At 40.4% G+C, this 18,375-nt stretch overlaps 1 protein-coding gene across 3 annotated transcripts in view; it reads left to right on the forward strand.

The window, feature by feature from the left end:
• Positions 1–18,375, forward strand: part of robo4 (roundabout, axon guidance receptor, homolog 4 (Drosophila)) — a 91,841-nt gene that overhangs the window by 22,319 nt on the left and 51,147 nt on the right. For 2 of the 3 annotated variants that reach the window (XM_028810409.2, XM_028810408.2), the window contains exon 2: positions 8,737–9,057. In XM_028810409.2, coding sequence (XP_028666242.2) covers positions 8,737–9,057 — 321 coding nt within the window. Of the gene's footprint in view, positions 1–3,735; positions 3,986–8,736; positions 9,058–18,375 lie in introns of those variants that run through there. The other variant, XM_028810410.2, reaches the window with a different exon arrangement.

Here is an 18,375-nt window from a genome sequence, read left to right on the forward strand (position 1 = left end):
CGGGCAGCTGGAGCCTAACCCAGCAGACACTGGACACCAGCTCAGCATAGGATGACCCCACACGCACACCATGCACACACACACTCAAATGCACACACTCATACACACATGCACACACACCCACGCACACACCCACGCACACACACTCACATGCACACACACACACTCATGCACACACACACTCAAACGCACACACTCATACACACGCTCACACACACATACACACACACCCACGCACACACACGCACACACTCATACACACACTCACACACACATACACACACACCCACGCACACACAATCACATGCACACACACCCACACACGCACACTCACACACACACACTCATGCACTCTCACACACTCACACACACATAATCACACATACACACAACCACACACACACACGCACACTCACGCACTCTCACATACTCACACACCCATGCACACACACGCAAACACACGCACACACACACTCATACACACACTCACGCACACACTCACACATACACACACACGCACACACATACACACACTCACACACACACTCATACACACACCCACGCACACACCCACGCACACACACTCACATGCACACACACACACTCATGCACACACACACTCAAACGCACACACTCATACACACGCTCACACACACATACACACACACCCACGCATACACACTCACACACACACACACTCATGCACTCTCACATACTCACACACCCATGCACACGCACGCACACACACTCACACACACACTCATACACACACACATACACACATACACACACTCACACACACACTCACACATACACACACACATACACACATGCACACACTCACGCACACACACATACTCTCACACACACTCACACACACACTCACACACTCACACACACACACATACTCACACACCCATGCATACACACGCACACACACTCACACACACACTCATACACACACTCATGCACACACGCACACATACACACACACATACACACACGCACACACACATACTCATACACACAACCACACACACACTCACGCACACACACATACTCACACACCCATGCACACACACTCACACACACTCATACACACACTCACGCACACACTCACGCACACACACATACTCTCACACACACTCACACACACACACACACACACACCCACACACACACATAGGCCAATTTGGCCTCAGCAGTCCATCAAACCTGCACCGTGCTTATGTGTTTTAACTGGTTTAACAATAACAAAGTATTTATTCTACCAGAAGTACAATAAGCAGAAAAAAAGTAAATATTATTAACAGAAGTTGTGTCCTTTTTTTAAACTTTGAATGTTTTCAATGTGTTATTGAAAGTGAGATTTAGGTCACACTGTAACTTTGTATTATGAATAATTGATGAGTTGTGATTTGGAATATGATCTAATATGTAGCAGTTTGATTGTGACTCTGAATAATCGAATTATTTTGTATGCTTTGTCTCCCCTCCCAAGCCTCCCCATCCACGATAAACATCCCAGACCAGGCCAGCTTAGTGACAGGCTCTTAAAGCCTTGGGCAGAGCAGCTCAGCTCCATTTTTCACTTGTTTTTAGGTTTTTATTAAAACAGCAGAATGTTCCAAAGCCATGGAATGCCAGTAGCTAAAAAGAAGAACCTTAAAATCTTAAATGACTTCCGGTTATGAAACCATTTGAGAAAATTAAAGAGGTGGCTGACGTAGAGTTTCAGATTCTGACTGCTTGCCACTCTAATTGAAGTAAAGAGGACGTCATTGTCACTTAGCTTCATCTATTATGTAATGTTGTTGGGCATCAAGACTACTGTGAGGTTTTTGTTTTTAGACTATTCTGCCCCACCTTCTTGCAGAAAGAATTATAAAAGATTTTAATTTGGACTTCACTCAGTTTGGTAGGGTGGGTGACTGACTGCTTAACAGACAGGACTCAAAGCGTGAAAGTCAATGTTTGTCATTCTGATGTGCTTTCTTCGTCCTTGGGGTCACCACTGGGGTGTGTTCTTTCACCTCCTTTGTACATTCTCTACACTAATGGTTGTCCCTGTAAATCTGAAAAAGATTCACTCGGTAAGAGTGAACCAGTCATAGTCCTGTGGTAGATCTTTTTGTTAACTGGTGTGAGGAGTCTTTTATACATCTAAATGATACAAAAATTAGGGAACTGATAAATGATTTTAGAAGAAACACCATTCACTTACAAGAAATAATCAACAAAGGCCAGGGAGCAGAGATTGTGAGCAGTCATAAATATATGAATGATTATACAGATGCCATCTACAAAAAGAGATGGTAGAACCTTTACTCTTTAAGGAAGCTACGTCTTTTTAGTGTGAGTCCAACCATTGTGTCAATCTTATATAAATCCTGTACTGAGCCTGTCTTTACTTGTGTTCTGCTGGAATTCTTAATGTGATCAGCAAAAACAGAATGAATCAAATTGTACAATGGAGCAGTAAAATAACAAGACCTCAACAGTTAAATCTGACATACTGTTTAAGAAGCAAGTACCACGGGAAGCAGAGACAGGACTCAACCATTATGTTCTCAATTCAGTTGTATCCACCAGGTCGCAGGCTCAAGGCTCCAAGGATGAAAAGCAAACTGTTCAAATACATTCCAACTGTTATGAATCCTCTAAGTCAGTTCAACTTTAATAAACATCCACAGGCTTAAATCATGGGACAAAGAGCCATCATTGGCATTAGTCAAAGCCTAAACGTTGGTTTCATTTTTATGTGTAATATGTCTGATGTAATAGTTCACCATGAGTGCTCACTGCTACATTATATTTATGTAAATAAAGTTTATTTGTGATGGCCGTGTTCTCTGTGATGTGCTTTTAATGTTATGTTGTAGTATCTCTGTAAAACATTCTGAAAAGGTACATTTCTCTTATGGGATAATAAAATTGAATTGGACTAGTAATAATAATAATAATTATCATTATTATTATTATTATCATTATTATTATTATTATTATTAGTAGTAGTAGTAGTAGTAGTAGCAGCAGTAGTAGTAGTAGTAGTAGTAGTAATAGTAGTATTATATGAACACCTCACCTTTGCCACACTAGGATGGAGATTGTACGACTGTGGCAGGCTCCCCTGCGCCCGGCGCTGAAGCTGCTCCTTGAAATGATGGATTGCAGGTCATAATGTTGCTGACTCATGACTGATGACATCTCCAGGCTGATGCAAGTTGTTAGCGCCGTTACATTATTATTATTATAGGAACGTTTAGCTTAAATTGTTTAATTCATCCATAAAGCCACATCTGGCATGCGGTGTGCAGTTTTGGTAACTATATATTATAAGAATGGTCTACCACTATCAGTTAAAGTTCAAAGATCACCAGCTAATCTAATTCAGGCTATTTGAAGTACGGTATAAGCTGTCAGGAAAGACTGAAGAAGTTTAGACTCTTCAACCTAAGTAAGCTCACACATGGAGAGTTTAAAATGATTAAACCAGTAAGTAAGGCGGATGCCAGCAGTTACCTTAAATGAAGTCTTACACTGAAAACTAGTAATAAGTATACAGAATTTAAAGTCTGAACTCCAAACACCGACATCTGTCTCAGGTGATGCAAGTGTGAAGCAGATGCGCATACTGACCGCCGCGCCCGCAGAACGGCTAATTGCGCAGGTCTCACGAGCGCGCACGCGCGAATAGTCAAATCACACAGGAAAAGCGCTAGCAGTGACTAACTGGCTGACTTAGCGCAGCTCTGAATTCCTGCGCTCCTGCACAATGGCACGGTGTCCGGTCTGACGCACAATTAGAAAGAGTGACAAAAAGAGAGAGAAACACGGAGGCCGAGGGCAGCAGATCGACTTCAGAAGAGGAGAGGTCTGCCATTCCTGTCGTTCACACTTTTTTGTAGAGTATACAGCATGTCTCCGGATTGTGCGCAGTTCACGCCGCTCCTTTTCATATGGAATGTTCTCCTGCCTGTGACTGGTAAGCGGAATTTTTCCTTCATATTTGAGTAAAGTTCTTGTCTTTTAGTAAGTGATTGTGCTAGTGGCCGCCGAGATCAGAGGTGATCTCTGCATGTTTTGGGGCTTGCATCTTATTCTAAATGTGCCTAAACCGAGCAGGTGGCTGCCTTATGTACTTCTTTAAGAGCCTCCTATTTAAGTGTACAAAGTACATACTTGAAGTACTTGTGTAATAATTCTTTGTTCCTTATGGACTGTTGTGGTTCACAGCAGCTTGTTACAGACTGTAGGTGTACACTAGATGAGAGTGGCAGACCATGGAAGATAAAGGTGGCTGGCCGAAGGGTGACACAATCCAAGTTTCGTCATTTTATAGTCACAACAGTTAAAGACTTGGTGTCCTACACCATGGAAATCATCTGGACCCCTTTAAGTTCATTAAACCTACACATACAGTTTTATCAAACTGAACATTAGATCTTCAGCAAACAGTGTTACATGCAGAGACCTTTGATCATTATTACGCCCTCTTTTAGATAATTTGAAATTTGCTATGGAATAAGACCATTTATTCATCTTTTATTAAGTTACAGGTATCTGGATCCTATTCCAGCAGCAGTAAACTCAAAACAGGAGTCTGGAGCAGTGAGGCAGCAGACACTTACACAGTGCCAGTCTGATTTGAAGCCATTCATTTCTTTATTCATTCATTTTCTGAACTTGAATATTTCACTACAGGGACACAGGGGCCCAGAGCTTGTCCCAGCCACGCTAAGTGACCGGACAGAAGCAGTTTGATCTCGAGGTCCTCTCAAACACACAGTAATATTAGCCCAGTTTAGGGCTGCCAATAAATTAAACCTGCATATCTTCGAGGTGTGGGAGAAAAATGTAAAGAAAACCCTAATAGACACAAGTCAAATATGGACACTTCAACTGTCTATGCGTACTTATCATTTTCATCCCAATGTTCATATCAATAAACTCAAATTACACAAACAGACATCCTCACCAAGTATCTGACTAATGTCCAATTCAAAGATAACATTGTGATCTGCATTTACTGACACCATCTGTGTGAATTGGGAAGATTTCTTTAAAACTGACACTTTCTTGTTCAAGTGATTTGAACACTGCATTTCAGGCAGCCACTAGTCACAGTCTCCCTTTTTTTCATCTGCTAGTAATCAGGCTGAGAAGCTCTTTCCGTTAGTTTTTTAGTAAACACACTGACTGCCTCAAAAAGCACAGGAACAAGTTGCTGTTGACAGTAAGGCGACACTGAAATCTCTTCTCTTCACGTTTTTTTCCTGCTTACATTGTTCTGAAAATAGCAGACTGTATCCTGCCTTACTGGGAGGGCTTTTGTTTTGTAAGTGTGCTTGGGAAATGTGTGTTTATCAGAATTGTGAAGAGTATTCTAATAAAATATTTGTAGGATGGCCATGGATCAGAATGTTCGTGCCATGTACGGGAAATACTGTTGTTTGCTTTATAAGGCATTGTTGTTCTTAGTAGTGGTAATAGCATTTGAAATGCTGCATTTACCTGCTGCTACTAACACCCCAACCGATACTCCTATTACCATTAACTGATACTAATACCAAATCCTGCTTGTACTTCAATAACACAAATCTTACCACTGTATTTACTACTCCTATTGCAACTACTACAACTCTCGCTGTTAACACTACAACTCTTATTACTACACTGCTATTAGAATAATAACTTCTACTATTCCTGATAGTAATATTATTAGTAGTACTTCACTTTCTACTAATTCTACTACAATCACAACTCCTACTACTGCTACGGAAACTATTGCTGTGGCTAAGATATCTACTACTCTGTCATTGCTACTATAAATCCTCCTCCGTCTACTTCTATTACTACTACTACTACTATTAATATTACCACAGCTATGGCTCCCAATACTCCAACTACAACAACAACTACTATTACTTTTACTACTACTACTACTGACAACAAAACTCCTGTTACTCCTCCTCTACTTACTACTATTACAATTCCAGTTACTCCTAATATTAACATTATCACAGCTACAACTCCCTCTATGCAGAGCTATTAAAACAGCAACACCACTAACTACTACTGCTACTACTACTACTAATACTACAAACAACAACAACAAAACCACTATTACTCCTCCTCTTAATACTATTACTACTCCTACTACTCTTACTATTAATTTTATTACAGCCACAACTCCTGCTAGTCTACTACACAAACAATAAATACTCCTACTGCTCTTGCTAATACTACTCCTACTATTATTACCTACTACTACTACTTCTAATAAAAATAGTAATAATAATTAGTAATAATAAATACCTTTCTAATCCTTTTCTCGAATTTCGGACCACAGGGATCCAGGGTCCATCTTGGCAGCATTGCTCTTGAGGCAGGACTCAAAACTGAATGGGATGCCACATTATTACAGGGCACACTCACGTACATGCCAAGGTTGTACGAATTCAGAGTTACCAGCCAGCTTAATACGAACATCTATAGGATATGGGAGGAGTACATGGAGAAAACCTTATGTGGACATGTGAAGAATTTGTTAACTGTATGCAGATAGTGACTAAGCCAGATTTTAAAACCCAGAACTCTGGTGCTATGTACTGCCCTTTTGTCTGTGATTGGTGTGTAATAACTATCTATCTGTTATATAGTGCCTTTCACATCTATCTGTCTGTCTGTCTGTCTGTCTGTCTGTATTTATTTATTTATTTATTTATTTGCCCATTGGATTGTTCAGCTGTTGAAAAATGTTGTGATTCCCATGGCCCAGAGTTATTAGCTATTGCTTCACCAGCAAAGTCAGCTAATAATAATCACAATAGGCATCTCAATTACTGGCACTTCATGACAAGTCTTTGGCCATTTTGGGAGGTGTTGGGGCGCCTTGCGTTGTGCTCTGTCGGGGACATTGTTATGTATGACTGGCATGTTTTGAGAGAGGCCAACAATGGTAGTATTGTAGGGCCACTGGCGGTTGCAGGATCACTCCCTCGTGGCTGAGAGAGCAGGTGACGGATTTCCTGTTGCTCTCCAATTGTGCTTGAGCAGAACAGGGCATTTATTTTTCCTCACAGTAGTGGGAACAATTTCACGGCTGTCATCCGGCACACTGAGGAAATTGCAGTCTTCTTAATAAAGCAAGAGATGGAAAACAATTGTTCCCAACATTCAGAACACATGTGGAACAGTTTTATGCAAAGGTGAAAAACACTTTGTGTCTTAGTTTGATGCAAACAATGCATAGCGTACTGGAGAGTAAGATCCTGGTCTGAGTGCATCAGCAGCTGGAGGGGACAGTCCCAGTTTTACTTTCCCATCCATTTATAATAAATTGTTCCTTGACTCCCAGAATGCATTAGAAAGTGGGTTAAGTGTCAGAAATCAGAAGAGCTTTGTGCTACGTGATGACATTGTGGGTTTCCCTGAGTTCAGCCTCATTATCTTGTTGTGAACCTTGCAGAGACTCTCTGTGTCCAAGAAGGTAAGAAGATGTCTAGTGGAATGTACAAAGATAAGATTTATGTTTTTGAGCTCAAAGTTGTTTTTTCACAAATGTACCAGGCTCTCATTTACCTTGAGATTGTGTCTTGTTATGTGAAGCATTATTTATCCATTTCAAAAAATTGCCATCTCCCCCAGCAACTTATAATGGCAATCCATTGGGTATCAAATGAAACAAACACCTCAGGAGATTCTGCCTTTTTCTGTCAGTTTTTCCTTTGTTCTTATATTTTAAATATGAACATGTATATACTTTATATGGTCGGTGGTAGGTCACAAGACTTTCCCCCAAATTTTAAGTTTCCTGCCGTGGAATGGAAGCAGGAAGAATAGAAAGGATGAAAATGATTTGGGTATCCTAGAAATTACTCCTCTTACCTGTAATTTTATTTTTATGTAATTATGCTTTTATAGATGATGTTCATATTATTAGTCAGCATATCATTATTTCTAGGTAAGGACAGCTCAAAATGAAATATGGCCACTGTGCCCACGCCTGTTATGACTGATGAGGGTGGAAACAGCCATGATGGGAGGTGGCTTTACAAGGTTTAATATCTGCAACAAAGACTGAGCCCCAGTAGCACCAGTTAACTCAGTTTGTCAGTGTGGACCATTGGTTAAGTTAGCACATCATCATGGGAATGAGCAACATTCTGCCATTTCTGTAATGTAGCTGGCTTTCTAGGACTGCTTATTCATTCACCTGGTATCCCCAGAGCTACCATTACAATTGTACCTCTGATATCTCCATCAGCTTGTTGGATACAGTAAAGCACCCGAGTGTCTCCAGAAAGGCAGGCCTACCCTGCTAGTTTTTGTTTATGGCAAGCCTATGTGGTCCACCAGTTGAGTCTACTGTTGAGATCAACACCAAAGCATTTATAAATAGGCACTGTGTCCTCCTCTTCCTTCTTCTCAGAGGCTTTTTGGCACACAGGATCTCTACCAGTAACTGCTTTGTCTTGGAAATGTTTAGTCCAAGGAAATTAACCCTGATTCAACTCTGACAACAGAATGCTGATAACCACACTCTCTGACAGTTCAGGAGCTTAAAATAAGAGTTGAAAGGCTTATAAAAAGTGGAAGGGGGAGCCACCTATCCCAGTTAGGCAGCTGGGCCAAGTGTAATGCCTTCTCTGCCCTGATTTGACATTCGTGAAGAGCAATCTTCAGCCTTTCCATTTATTCTTTCTCTATTTGTCTCTCTCTCTCTCCTTTCAGGCAACTTGATTTCAGAATTTGCCCCTCGAATTGTAAATCACCCCACTGATCTTGTTGTTCAGCCAAATAGTCCAGCCTTGCTGAACTGCCGCTCAGAAGGAAATCCTCAACCTGTGATTGAATGGCTGCACAATGGGGCACCACTGAAAACTGAAAGGCCTGGTAGCCAGTCACAGCCTGTTTTGCTTCCGGATGGCAATCTCTTCTTTCTCCGAGTGGTGCCCGGAAGGAGAGGCAATTCTGATGAGGGAAGCTACACCTGCGTCGCCCAGAACAAACTCGGGAAGGCCTTAAGCCGCAATGCCACTCTGTATGTTGCAGGTAAGTTGGCTGGGGTGGGCTGAGCTGCAAAAAAAAGCTAATCGTCATGGGCTGCTTAGCCACAGTGGTGATATCCAAAGTTTACTGGCTAAGGGAAGTGCTAAGGAGTGAAAGATGCAGAGGCAATGACTAAGACCTTTAAGGTTCCAGAACTATGGTCCTAGCACCTGGTGAAGAGGCTTTAACAAGTTTGATTTCCTGTTGTATGTGCTGGAAGCCCCTGTTGTCCTGTGGTTCATGTCACTAACCTGCTTAAGCCTTCAGTGACACTCCTAGGTTGACATCCCTACCACATGAACTTCTGAGATTGGAAAAATGCAAAAATCTAAGCCAAATTCAGATTTTAAAACTATTGTTTTTTATTGATACAATAACAAGTACAAGAGTAACTCAAAATATAACAAACATCTAATTTTCTACCAAAAGTTTAATTGTATAATATGTCATGTTCTAATGCAGACCAGGATCATAGGGAGCTGGATCCTATTCAAGCCAGCACAGGGCACAAGGGAGGAACTAACCCTGGACAGTGTACCATTCCATCATAGGGCGAACACACACACCTAACACACAAAACAGTAGCATCGCCAGTTCACCTAACCTGCATGTCTTAAGACAGTTGGAGGAAACCAACACAGACACTGGGAGAAGAAGCAAACTCCACACAGGAGGGACTCTGTACGCAAACTCTGGTCTACTTTGTATGAGGCAGCAGCTCTACCACCAGCAGTTATTTAATTTCTCCATTATAGATCTGTATATTAAGTTTGGCTTTTAAGACCTTGAGTGTCATTGGTCCACCCAAATCAGTTTTTAGTCTGAAATTTTGATAGTGGGTCAGGGTGGGTGGTTTTCTTTTATATGCTTAGCAGTATGTAGCATGTCCCACAACTCTTCGTCAAACTGTAGGATAGATAAAGTCTTTGGTTAGTCCACACTAACTTTATGAAACTGATCAACGAGCTTCTATCAATGACCAGTTTGGGAATAAACAATCATCTCAGCTAACATTTTGGCATAGCTTGCACGATGTGATGACTAGTGGTAATCGGAAAAATTCACCAAAGCATTTTTGCTGGCTTCACCAATGACCTTGTTTAGCAAATTTTTCCCAGTGTCCCATGATGCTTTGCAAGCCCAGAATGACATCACTGAGCTGTAGTAGCCAATGTTGGATGGGGATGTCACTATATGATCTGCTCTACCTTCCTGATTTGCGTCACACATGTGCAGAACTTTCACATATGCATACCATAAACATATTCCACCTCAGACTTTACGACATTGCCTGATTCGCTTTGCAAATGAGTGTATAATTTCATGCTTCATGTCACTACCCAATCGGTACTGAGAAAAGCGCTATATAAATGTAACGAATTATTATTATTATTATTACTCCAGCCGGATATGCACTCCACATGCATTAAAAAAAAAAAAAAAAAAACTTTCGCCAACAATTTACTTTACAGCATGGCCCAGTCTGAACTGCACATGCAGATACACAACTCACAAGAGTTTCATTTGAGGGGTATATTAGGTGAGAATATTTTAAAAGTACTTTATTGTTCTGCACAGATTTATTGTACATGGTGTCTTCACTGATGGATTATGTATGTTGTGATCCTCGCTATGCAGCACAGATCAGGTAGTTACAGGGACAGACCCACAAATATATTTTGCTGATCCCTTCTATCTCTGGCTCTGAGGGTGTTAGTTAGTTGTAGCGGTGAGAGAGAGATGAATGCTGAATTCCATTTACCTCGAAAGTTGGATTTGGAGGTGGGAATGATATCACACCCGAGTTGTGTTCCAGTAAATCAATTGAAAAAGCAATATGGACACATCAAGGAAAATTTTGTGCTTGCTTCATCTGGATAAACATGCTGTATTTTGTGTATACCACACTGTAGCAACATATCCACATACAGAAGTTGGACAGTACTGTGTGTATAACTAATTCAGTGAGACACAGATAGACAGAGGTGCTAATAAACAGTATAATACTGTCAATTTCAATAAAGTTTACGGTGTACATCGCTATTTTGTACTGACATTAGGATCTGAAGTTGGAGAAACTCAGGCGTGACAGACCATCCCTGAGTTTACGAGTTGGAAATCCAACTTGAGGGGGCATTCAACTTGAATATTCCAACTAGGAACTCAGAAATTCTGACTTCCCAATTCAAATGGAATGCAGCAAAAACACTCGGAATACTGTGGACATCATTTTATCTCTGGAAGGTCTGATGGGGAAATGGTTAGCACTGCTGTCTCACAGCTAAGGTCACAATTTTGACCACATTATTCAATCCAACATAGTTGATTAATGCCATCCTTGTTCCCTGGGACTCCTAAAAAAACATGGCAGCATTATAATCCACTCAAAAGTAGTTCAATTTCTTTGTCTCCCCTGACTTCAATGTATTTCAAGTTTAATGAAGTTTGCAATCCTATCAACATTTTTGCCAGACTTGAGGCAAAGTAAATTCAGCGGGGGGTTAACTCACTAGTGGTGAACCTCAAAGTGAGACAGCCGAACCGTCGATGAATTGTTGACCAGAATGTCCAGTCACTTTCTTCGTGTTTCCGTTTTGAAATTGTAAACACATTGGGAAATGTCGTAACAAAATCAGCACATTGTTAAGTAAAATCGAGATTTTGGAGGCCACATGCAGAGGGCCATTTGAACTATATTTGCTTTAAATACTGTAATTTTTCCAATTGGTGTCATCCCAGCCACACTTCGATTATGTGAGGAGGTCGTAAATCGGTATGTCTTAGGAAGGGGAATGAACAAAATATGCCTGGTCTTAGTGCACAACTTTAACTCTTTTAGGGCTGATGTCGACTTTTGTTGACAGCAGGGGTTGAGGTTGGATGTTGCCTTTAGTTGACATCCCGGGGCAGAGGGTAATAATCAGCTGTAGACGTCGACAAAACTCACCGTCATGTTACGGGTAGACCCTCTTTGCTAGGAGGACTGTTAGACTCATTGACTTCACATCGAATCCCTGTGTGTGTGTTGTGCGTGTATGAGGAGCATAGAGTAAACAACGTCTAGAATGGCATTGGGCAAAACAGCAAAGCGAATGTACAAAGCAAAATCCTCTGTGGGCATTATTCATTTTTTGTACTTCTTGCATATTATTGCTGAATCAGACTCTGACTCATCAAACTCCGACTGTGATGCAAGTGATCTGGAAATCAAAAATGAAAGGCAGGTAGCTGTTTCTTTTCCAGAAAGAGCCCTTCAGAATATAAATGGTTAGACAAACAGGAATGTAGTAAGTATGTAAGCAGTGTGAAAGCGAATGTTTAATGTTAAAACATTAACATGCAGGTTAAGGAGAAAATGAAAAAAATAATTAGCCCTGAAAGAGTTAAAAAAAATACTGACTTTTCTGCAGAATGCGTATCAGGTACATATTAATTTAATTAGATTCATAATTACGAATACCCAATACCATAATTTGGATTTATTGTATACAAATGTTTTTTTTTATTATTAACATTAGCATTCAGCTCCAAAAAGTCAGCTGGATAACAGTTGATGAGAATTTGCCATCTTTTACTGCTTGACCAAATTTTAGGATTACAATGAAATCAACTCCTCGTAGCAAGCAGTGACTTGACTGTGTTGTGCTGATTCCTTCCTGATATTTCCAGATTATTTAAAAATTTTTGTAAGGATAGATCAGTGCGTTCTATTGCAGATGATGTGAAAGTTATTACATCATCATGATTTTTGCTGTCTAATCTGTGTATGTCAAATGGTCCCTGATCTCCAAGTTTTCTCAGCAGCACAACGTCAGCCTCCTCTGTGGTGTGCATTTAGGGCCAGACAGACACTACGCACTTTTCACCCAAAATTGTCCTAATGTTTGGCATGTCTGGCTGAATTTCATTGCTGGGGACATAGTTTGACTGTTCTGGAAGAAATACCATAAGTCAGTGTGTTTATAGTTTACTTGAAGGACTTGCATGATCACTTTATTCATCAAGGAGAGGATGTGTATTTTACATGTGCCAGATCATCCAAAGTTCTTCTGACAATTTTTAGTCAAAATCATTCATGACATAACCCAGAATTAATCAGAAAATTGCAATGAATCAAAGAAACATCATCATCATCACCAGTCGACTGAAAATACAGCTTACAGATACTCTCAACCTTTGCCCACTGTTCCCATTTTACCTCATCTTATCTCTTTGACCACTGGCAGCATGCAGCAACCGGCCTAGGTTTACGGCTCTCTGGATGTTCATGTTGTTTAATGAGCTGATTTGTTTCTTTTCTCTGGCAATTGTTAAAGAATCCAAGTAGCTTTCATTGGATATACTGGACTAGTGGCTTGGCTTTCATCCTCCAGTATACAGTATTGTGTACACTCTTATAAATAAAGGCGCCAGAGTGGTTCTTTAGAGCGATGCCATTGGTGAACTATTGTTGGTTCCCAAAATACCAATCCACATGAAGTTTCCAGAAAGGACTTTTATTTATTTAAATCTATAACAGGTTCCATACAATAAATAACCATAAATAGATTCTAATTCTAGCAACAAATTTGTGAAATATCAGTGGGTCATGATTTTAAAAGGACACTTGTTATATACAATAGTGCAGGCTATGTTCAGGTTTTATTAATCTGTCAGTGTCCTGCAGCCTACCATACATTTAAGATTTCAGTTTTTTTCCAATGTTATGAAGTTGTTGAAAGCACAAAGAACTATCTTCATATACAAAGATCCCATGCCAGAATGAAATAGTGCTTTGTCAAGCAACAGTTCTATGAGGAACCACACAACCTAGCAAAGAACCATAAAACGCCATTAAAGAACCAAGGTTTTTAAGAGCACTGTTCCACATCTTGTCCAAGCATGTGATTCTGAGCTTGACTCTATAACAGTAGGTGATGGACATATTGAGGCTTTTAGTGAGCTTTGTGCGCGATGATTCGGCTCTCGCAGCTGTAGAGTACAACTGAGGAACATATGGTTCTTGGATGATGAGTTTCTTGGTGGTTTGCCCTTCATTTGCCAGAAAGCAGCCCAAGGTTGGCCTTTGTATATGAAGTCTGATCCTGTCAATCCTAAATATTTGAAGTGATTGATTGACTGCATCTTCTATCCTTCTAGCCAGAGGTAGACAATATTTTCCTTTGGTCTTTCTGGTGTTCACTTCAAAGCCAACCTGTCTGATTAGTTTTGCCGTCGCCATCATTTGGGATTGAAGGTTCCTTCAAGTAGATCTACATTGTCAAGAAACAAAGATGAAAGATTGATATTGCAGGGAATGAACTTGATTTCCTTGGCTAAGTGATGATGTCCACATACTCCCCTTCAGGTATTTTGGCTTTTTTGCACATTGGATAAAATCCTCTGTGACAGTAATGAAGAGGAAAGGCACAAGTGGAAAATTGTACATTTTTGTTATTGGAACGTTCCCGTTAGAACCGAGAGATGATTCTAGTTTTGTGTATTAACCAACAACGCCTGATTTATAGTCATTAGTGTTGTATTTTTAAGCTGCAAATATTCACATATATGCATTTTACAAACTATTACAATTTTTAAATTATACCTTTGCATTTACGCTTAAGTATTCCTGTTACTGAACTGTGTTTTTGTAACAACAACAAATATGGCTGCAATTGCAACCCAAAAAAATCATTCACTGAGCTTACAGGCTTTATGTATTCTGTGAGCACATGCGTTATTTCTTGAACTTAACTTCAACCAGTTAAAAACATAGACGGCCATGATGTGACCTTCAACAAATTGTACTGCGGTGCCAAGACTGAAATTGACTCCACTCTTTGAGAAGCACTGCAAAACAAAACGATAGGCTTTGCACTAAACAATTGACAATGGCCATGTCCACTTTGATCCACTTCCGTTGCTATTTATGGTTGTAACTGCATTCAGATTCACGGCCCGGCTGCTGCAGGCAGCACGCCTCTTGAGTGTTGTGGAGGCGTCTTTATAGAAGTACCCCAGCTCCCACTCCAATTCACATAATTCTAATTAAACAGGACTGCTGCTACAAGCCATGATTTGCTGTTCATTCTTACTGACATTCAGTCACTTGAGACAGTCTATTATGGGCGACCTTTTGTTTAACATTCTGCCATTTAGACCCTTAGAAAAACAGTAGTGACTGTGGTAAGCTGCGATGAACTGGCTTCATGCCCAGGGTTGGATTCTGCTTTGCTCCCGGTGTTGCTCGGATAACACCCGTCTCTACACTGCTCTGTGTTTTTAGGAAAATAAATGAACACATGAATGAATGAAAGTGTAACCGGTGGTCACAGCACGCGCCATACTGCTGTGCTCTGGCCTTGAATCCGGTTAACCTCTGAAGCTTCTGCGTTTTGATTCGCAATACGCGGCGTTGTACAATCCGCCATGAAGGAGTAATGCAACCACACTGAACTCCTTTATCTGTTAATGTTTATTACTACCAGGCTGAAATGTTAAAACAGAAAAATGTGTGCTGAGTGCTGAAGCTCTGCCGATACAATTCCTCCTCTCACAGTTAACACAATGATCACTGAGTGCAAAGCTAATTTACAGCAGCGTACATATTCATGCGCCGCTTAGTATGCAAATACAAAAAAATAGGAACATGTCTGAAATGTTAAAACAGAAAACACATAATATGAGTGCTCAAGCTCTGCCGATACGATTCCTATTAAGAAAACACAAGTGGAAAGGCCATTGAATGCTCACATTAACACATAACTAAAATTAATATAAAATCATTCAAAACAACAATTGCACATTGAGAAGGTCATATTACAATTACTGTCACATACAAAAAATGTAACTCAAGCAATTTCAAATAATTTACTTCATTTTACTGTACAGAGAAGAACAGAGTGCTTACCTTCTCTGACAGTTAACACGATGAGCACTGGGAGAGGCTCACATTGATGACGTAACATAACACAGGAAATAAAGAATGGGAATACGATAAGAATACAACAGGAAAACATATAACATAATGACTAATATCAGGACTTGGTGAGGCGCCGAATAACTAAAAATAGTATTTTAGACACCTGTTAAATTAGTGTCAGTTGTGAACGTTTAGCTATGTAATGCCAACTCCACACACAGATCAAACACTTCAAATAATACAACACCAATAGCACTCAGCCTTTAAAGTGGTATTCTGTCCCACAGATTGTTCCACACGTCTGTTAACATGGACTTAGTAAACCCCATCCATCAGTTTTCAAAGTCATTCAATCAAATTCATTTCCTTGATGGTCACATCCTATCCTCACAGCATTCAAGACATGGATGGATGCCAGTGCCCACTCACACACACACACTCATACTTACTCATACTTTCCAGTTTAGAGTCACCAGTTAATCTCACTATCTATGGAATGTTTGAATTAAGCCAGAGTACCGAATGAAAACTTCATGTAGACTTAAGGAGCACATCTATACAGATATTGACCTGGCCTGGAGACAAACCCAGTCTCCTGGAGATGTGTCCACTAGCCTCTGGGCCACCATACCACTGACTCACATACTTTATGTGGTTCACTTAAATATCACATTGAAGCTCAGCCTTCTTCCATTCCCAAATTTATTGTATGTTGTCTGCTCTTTGGTCCGTCTCCAAAAGTTTGTCTTTATTTTTTATCATTTTTATCTTGCAGCAGTCACAAGGCTGCTAAGCTTCACTCAGTCCAAAAACACTGATTTGTTTATTTTATTACAGCGACCTCAGGAACACCCCTCAGTCTCGACCCAGCATGCACATATTCACATACAGAGACACTTATAAAGAGGCTCAATTAATTGATAAAAAAGTATATATTAAACAAATAGAGACGTCAAAACAGACAAACGACGCATATGCAAAAGATCTTCCCAATTCTCTGATGGCGATAACAGTTTACAAAGACTGTGCAAATGAAACCAGTCAATAAACAATCAACACTTATGACAAAGTCCCAAACATAGACCACTACAGCAAGTGCAGATGTTGGTGACAATGAATTGAGATGCCAAGTGAACAGTTTCCTGAAGGCTATGAAAGTTTTGTCCTACCATGTTCTAGATGTGGTGTGAAGATCTGTAAAAGCTGGATGTGCTCCCCCGGACGTAGACGTTTATCAGCCCAGATGAAATGGCACATAAATCCAGAATGAAACTGTAATTCAACAGTAGTTATATTCCAGAGGTACGGTGGGAAGTGTAGAAATGGACCAATACAGATGATTGTAATCCCCTTGGCATCTTTTTGGCTCATCTTTAATTAAGTGTTTAATTATCCTTCTTCCCAGCAACCCCTGTGCCACTCTGCAGCTGCCCAATGGTGTAATACTACTTGGGCTGCTGGGAGTTGTAGGCAATTTTAATAGAGCTTCTACAATCCATCCATCCATTATCCAACCCGCTATATCCTAACTACAGGGTCACGGGGGTCTGCAGCTGATTATTGTATGTATGGCGTCTCCCCAGCAACAGATTTTATGTGCGTGAAAATAAATCTACTTTTAAAAGTCATCCTATTGTAATATCATGAAAATTCATAAATTTAGGAAAACACTTTACACTTTACCGGGCCAAGTTTGTTAATTGCAAATCTGACATCCTCAGAGTGAACAACAAACACTAATCCCACCTCTTTGGGGAAGCTGGTCTCTGCGTCTCAGTACCCGATTGATTTTTTGTGTGTTATGTTTTAGGTCTTACCTCATTTACCGAAATCCGATTGGATCGGCCGCACGATATTTTATAGGTCCCGCCCTCTCTGTCTTGTGTGACGCGTCAGGCGGCCTTTGAAGCATCGCACCGTGCCCCGCGCATGCGCACTTCACCAGAAGACACACACACACGGACACATGGACGCACACAGGGATTTTATTAAAGAGGATTTTCTGACTGCTGCACACACAAGCCTCAAGACCAGTGAATTTCATGTTCAGTCCTGGGGGACTTTTATATAAGAGTTCATTTCTTCAGTCAGTGCACCATTCGTACTTTGAATTGATCACATTGTTTAGTTATCTGGCCAACAAATAATTCTAAGAAACTTAAACATGTTTTCAGTCTTTGCTGTAGCTTTAGTTTTTCTTTTAATTTAGTCTGTTCTGCAGAGTTTGCTCCTGAAAGTGATGTCACATTACTCAAGATTTTGTCGTGGGGTATGTCAGATTTGCTGAATGAAGTTGCTGATCTTGTCACTGCACCATGTCAAATTACACCACTAAAAATCAGAACGCATGTCACATTTACCGACTGAGCTCTGCTCTTCCAGCACAGTCGTGCTCACCCATTTTTATGACAGGCAACCTA

The sequence above is a fragment of the Erpetoichthys calabaricus genome, chromosome 9 (genome assembly GCF_900747795.2).
Source record: "Erpetoichthys calabaricus chromosome 9, fErpCal1.3, whole genome shotgun sequence".
Taxonomy (NCBI): domain Eukaryota; kingdom Metazoa; phylum Chordata; class Cladistia; order Polypteriformes; family Polypteridae; genus Erpetoichthys; species Erpetoichthys calabaricus.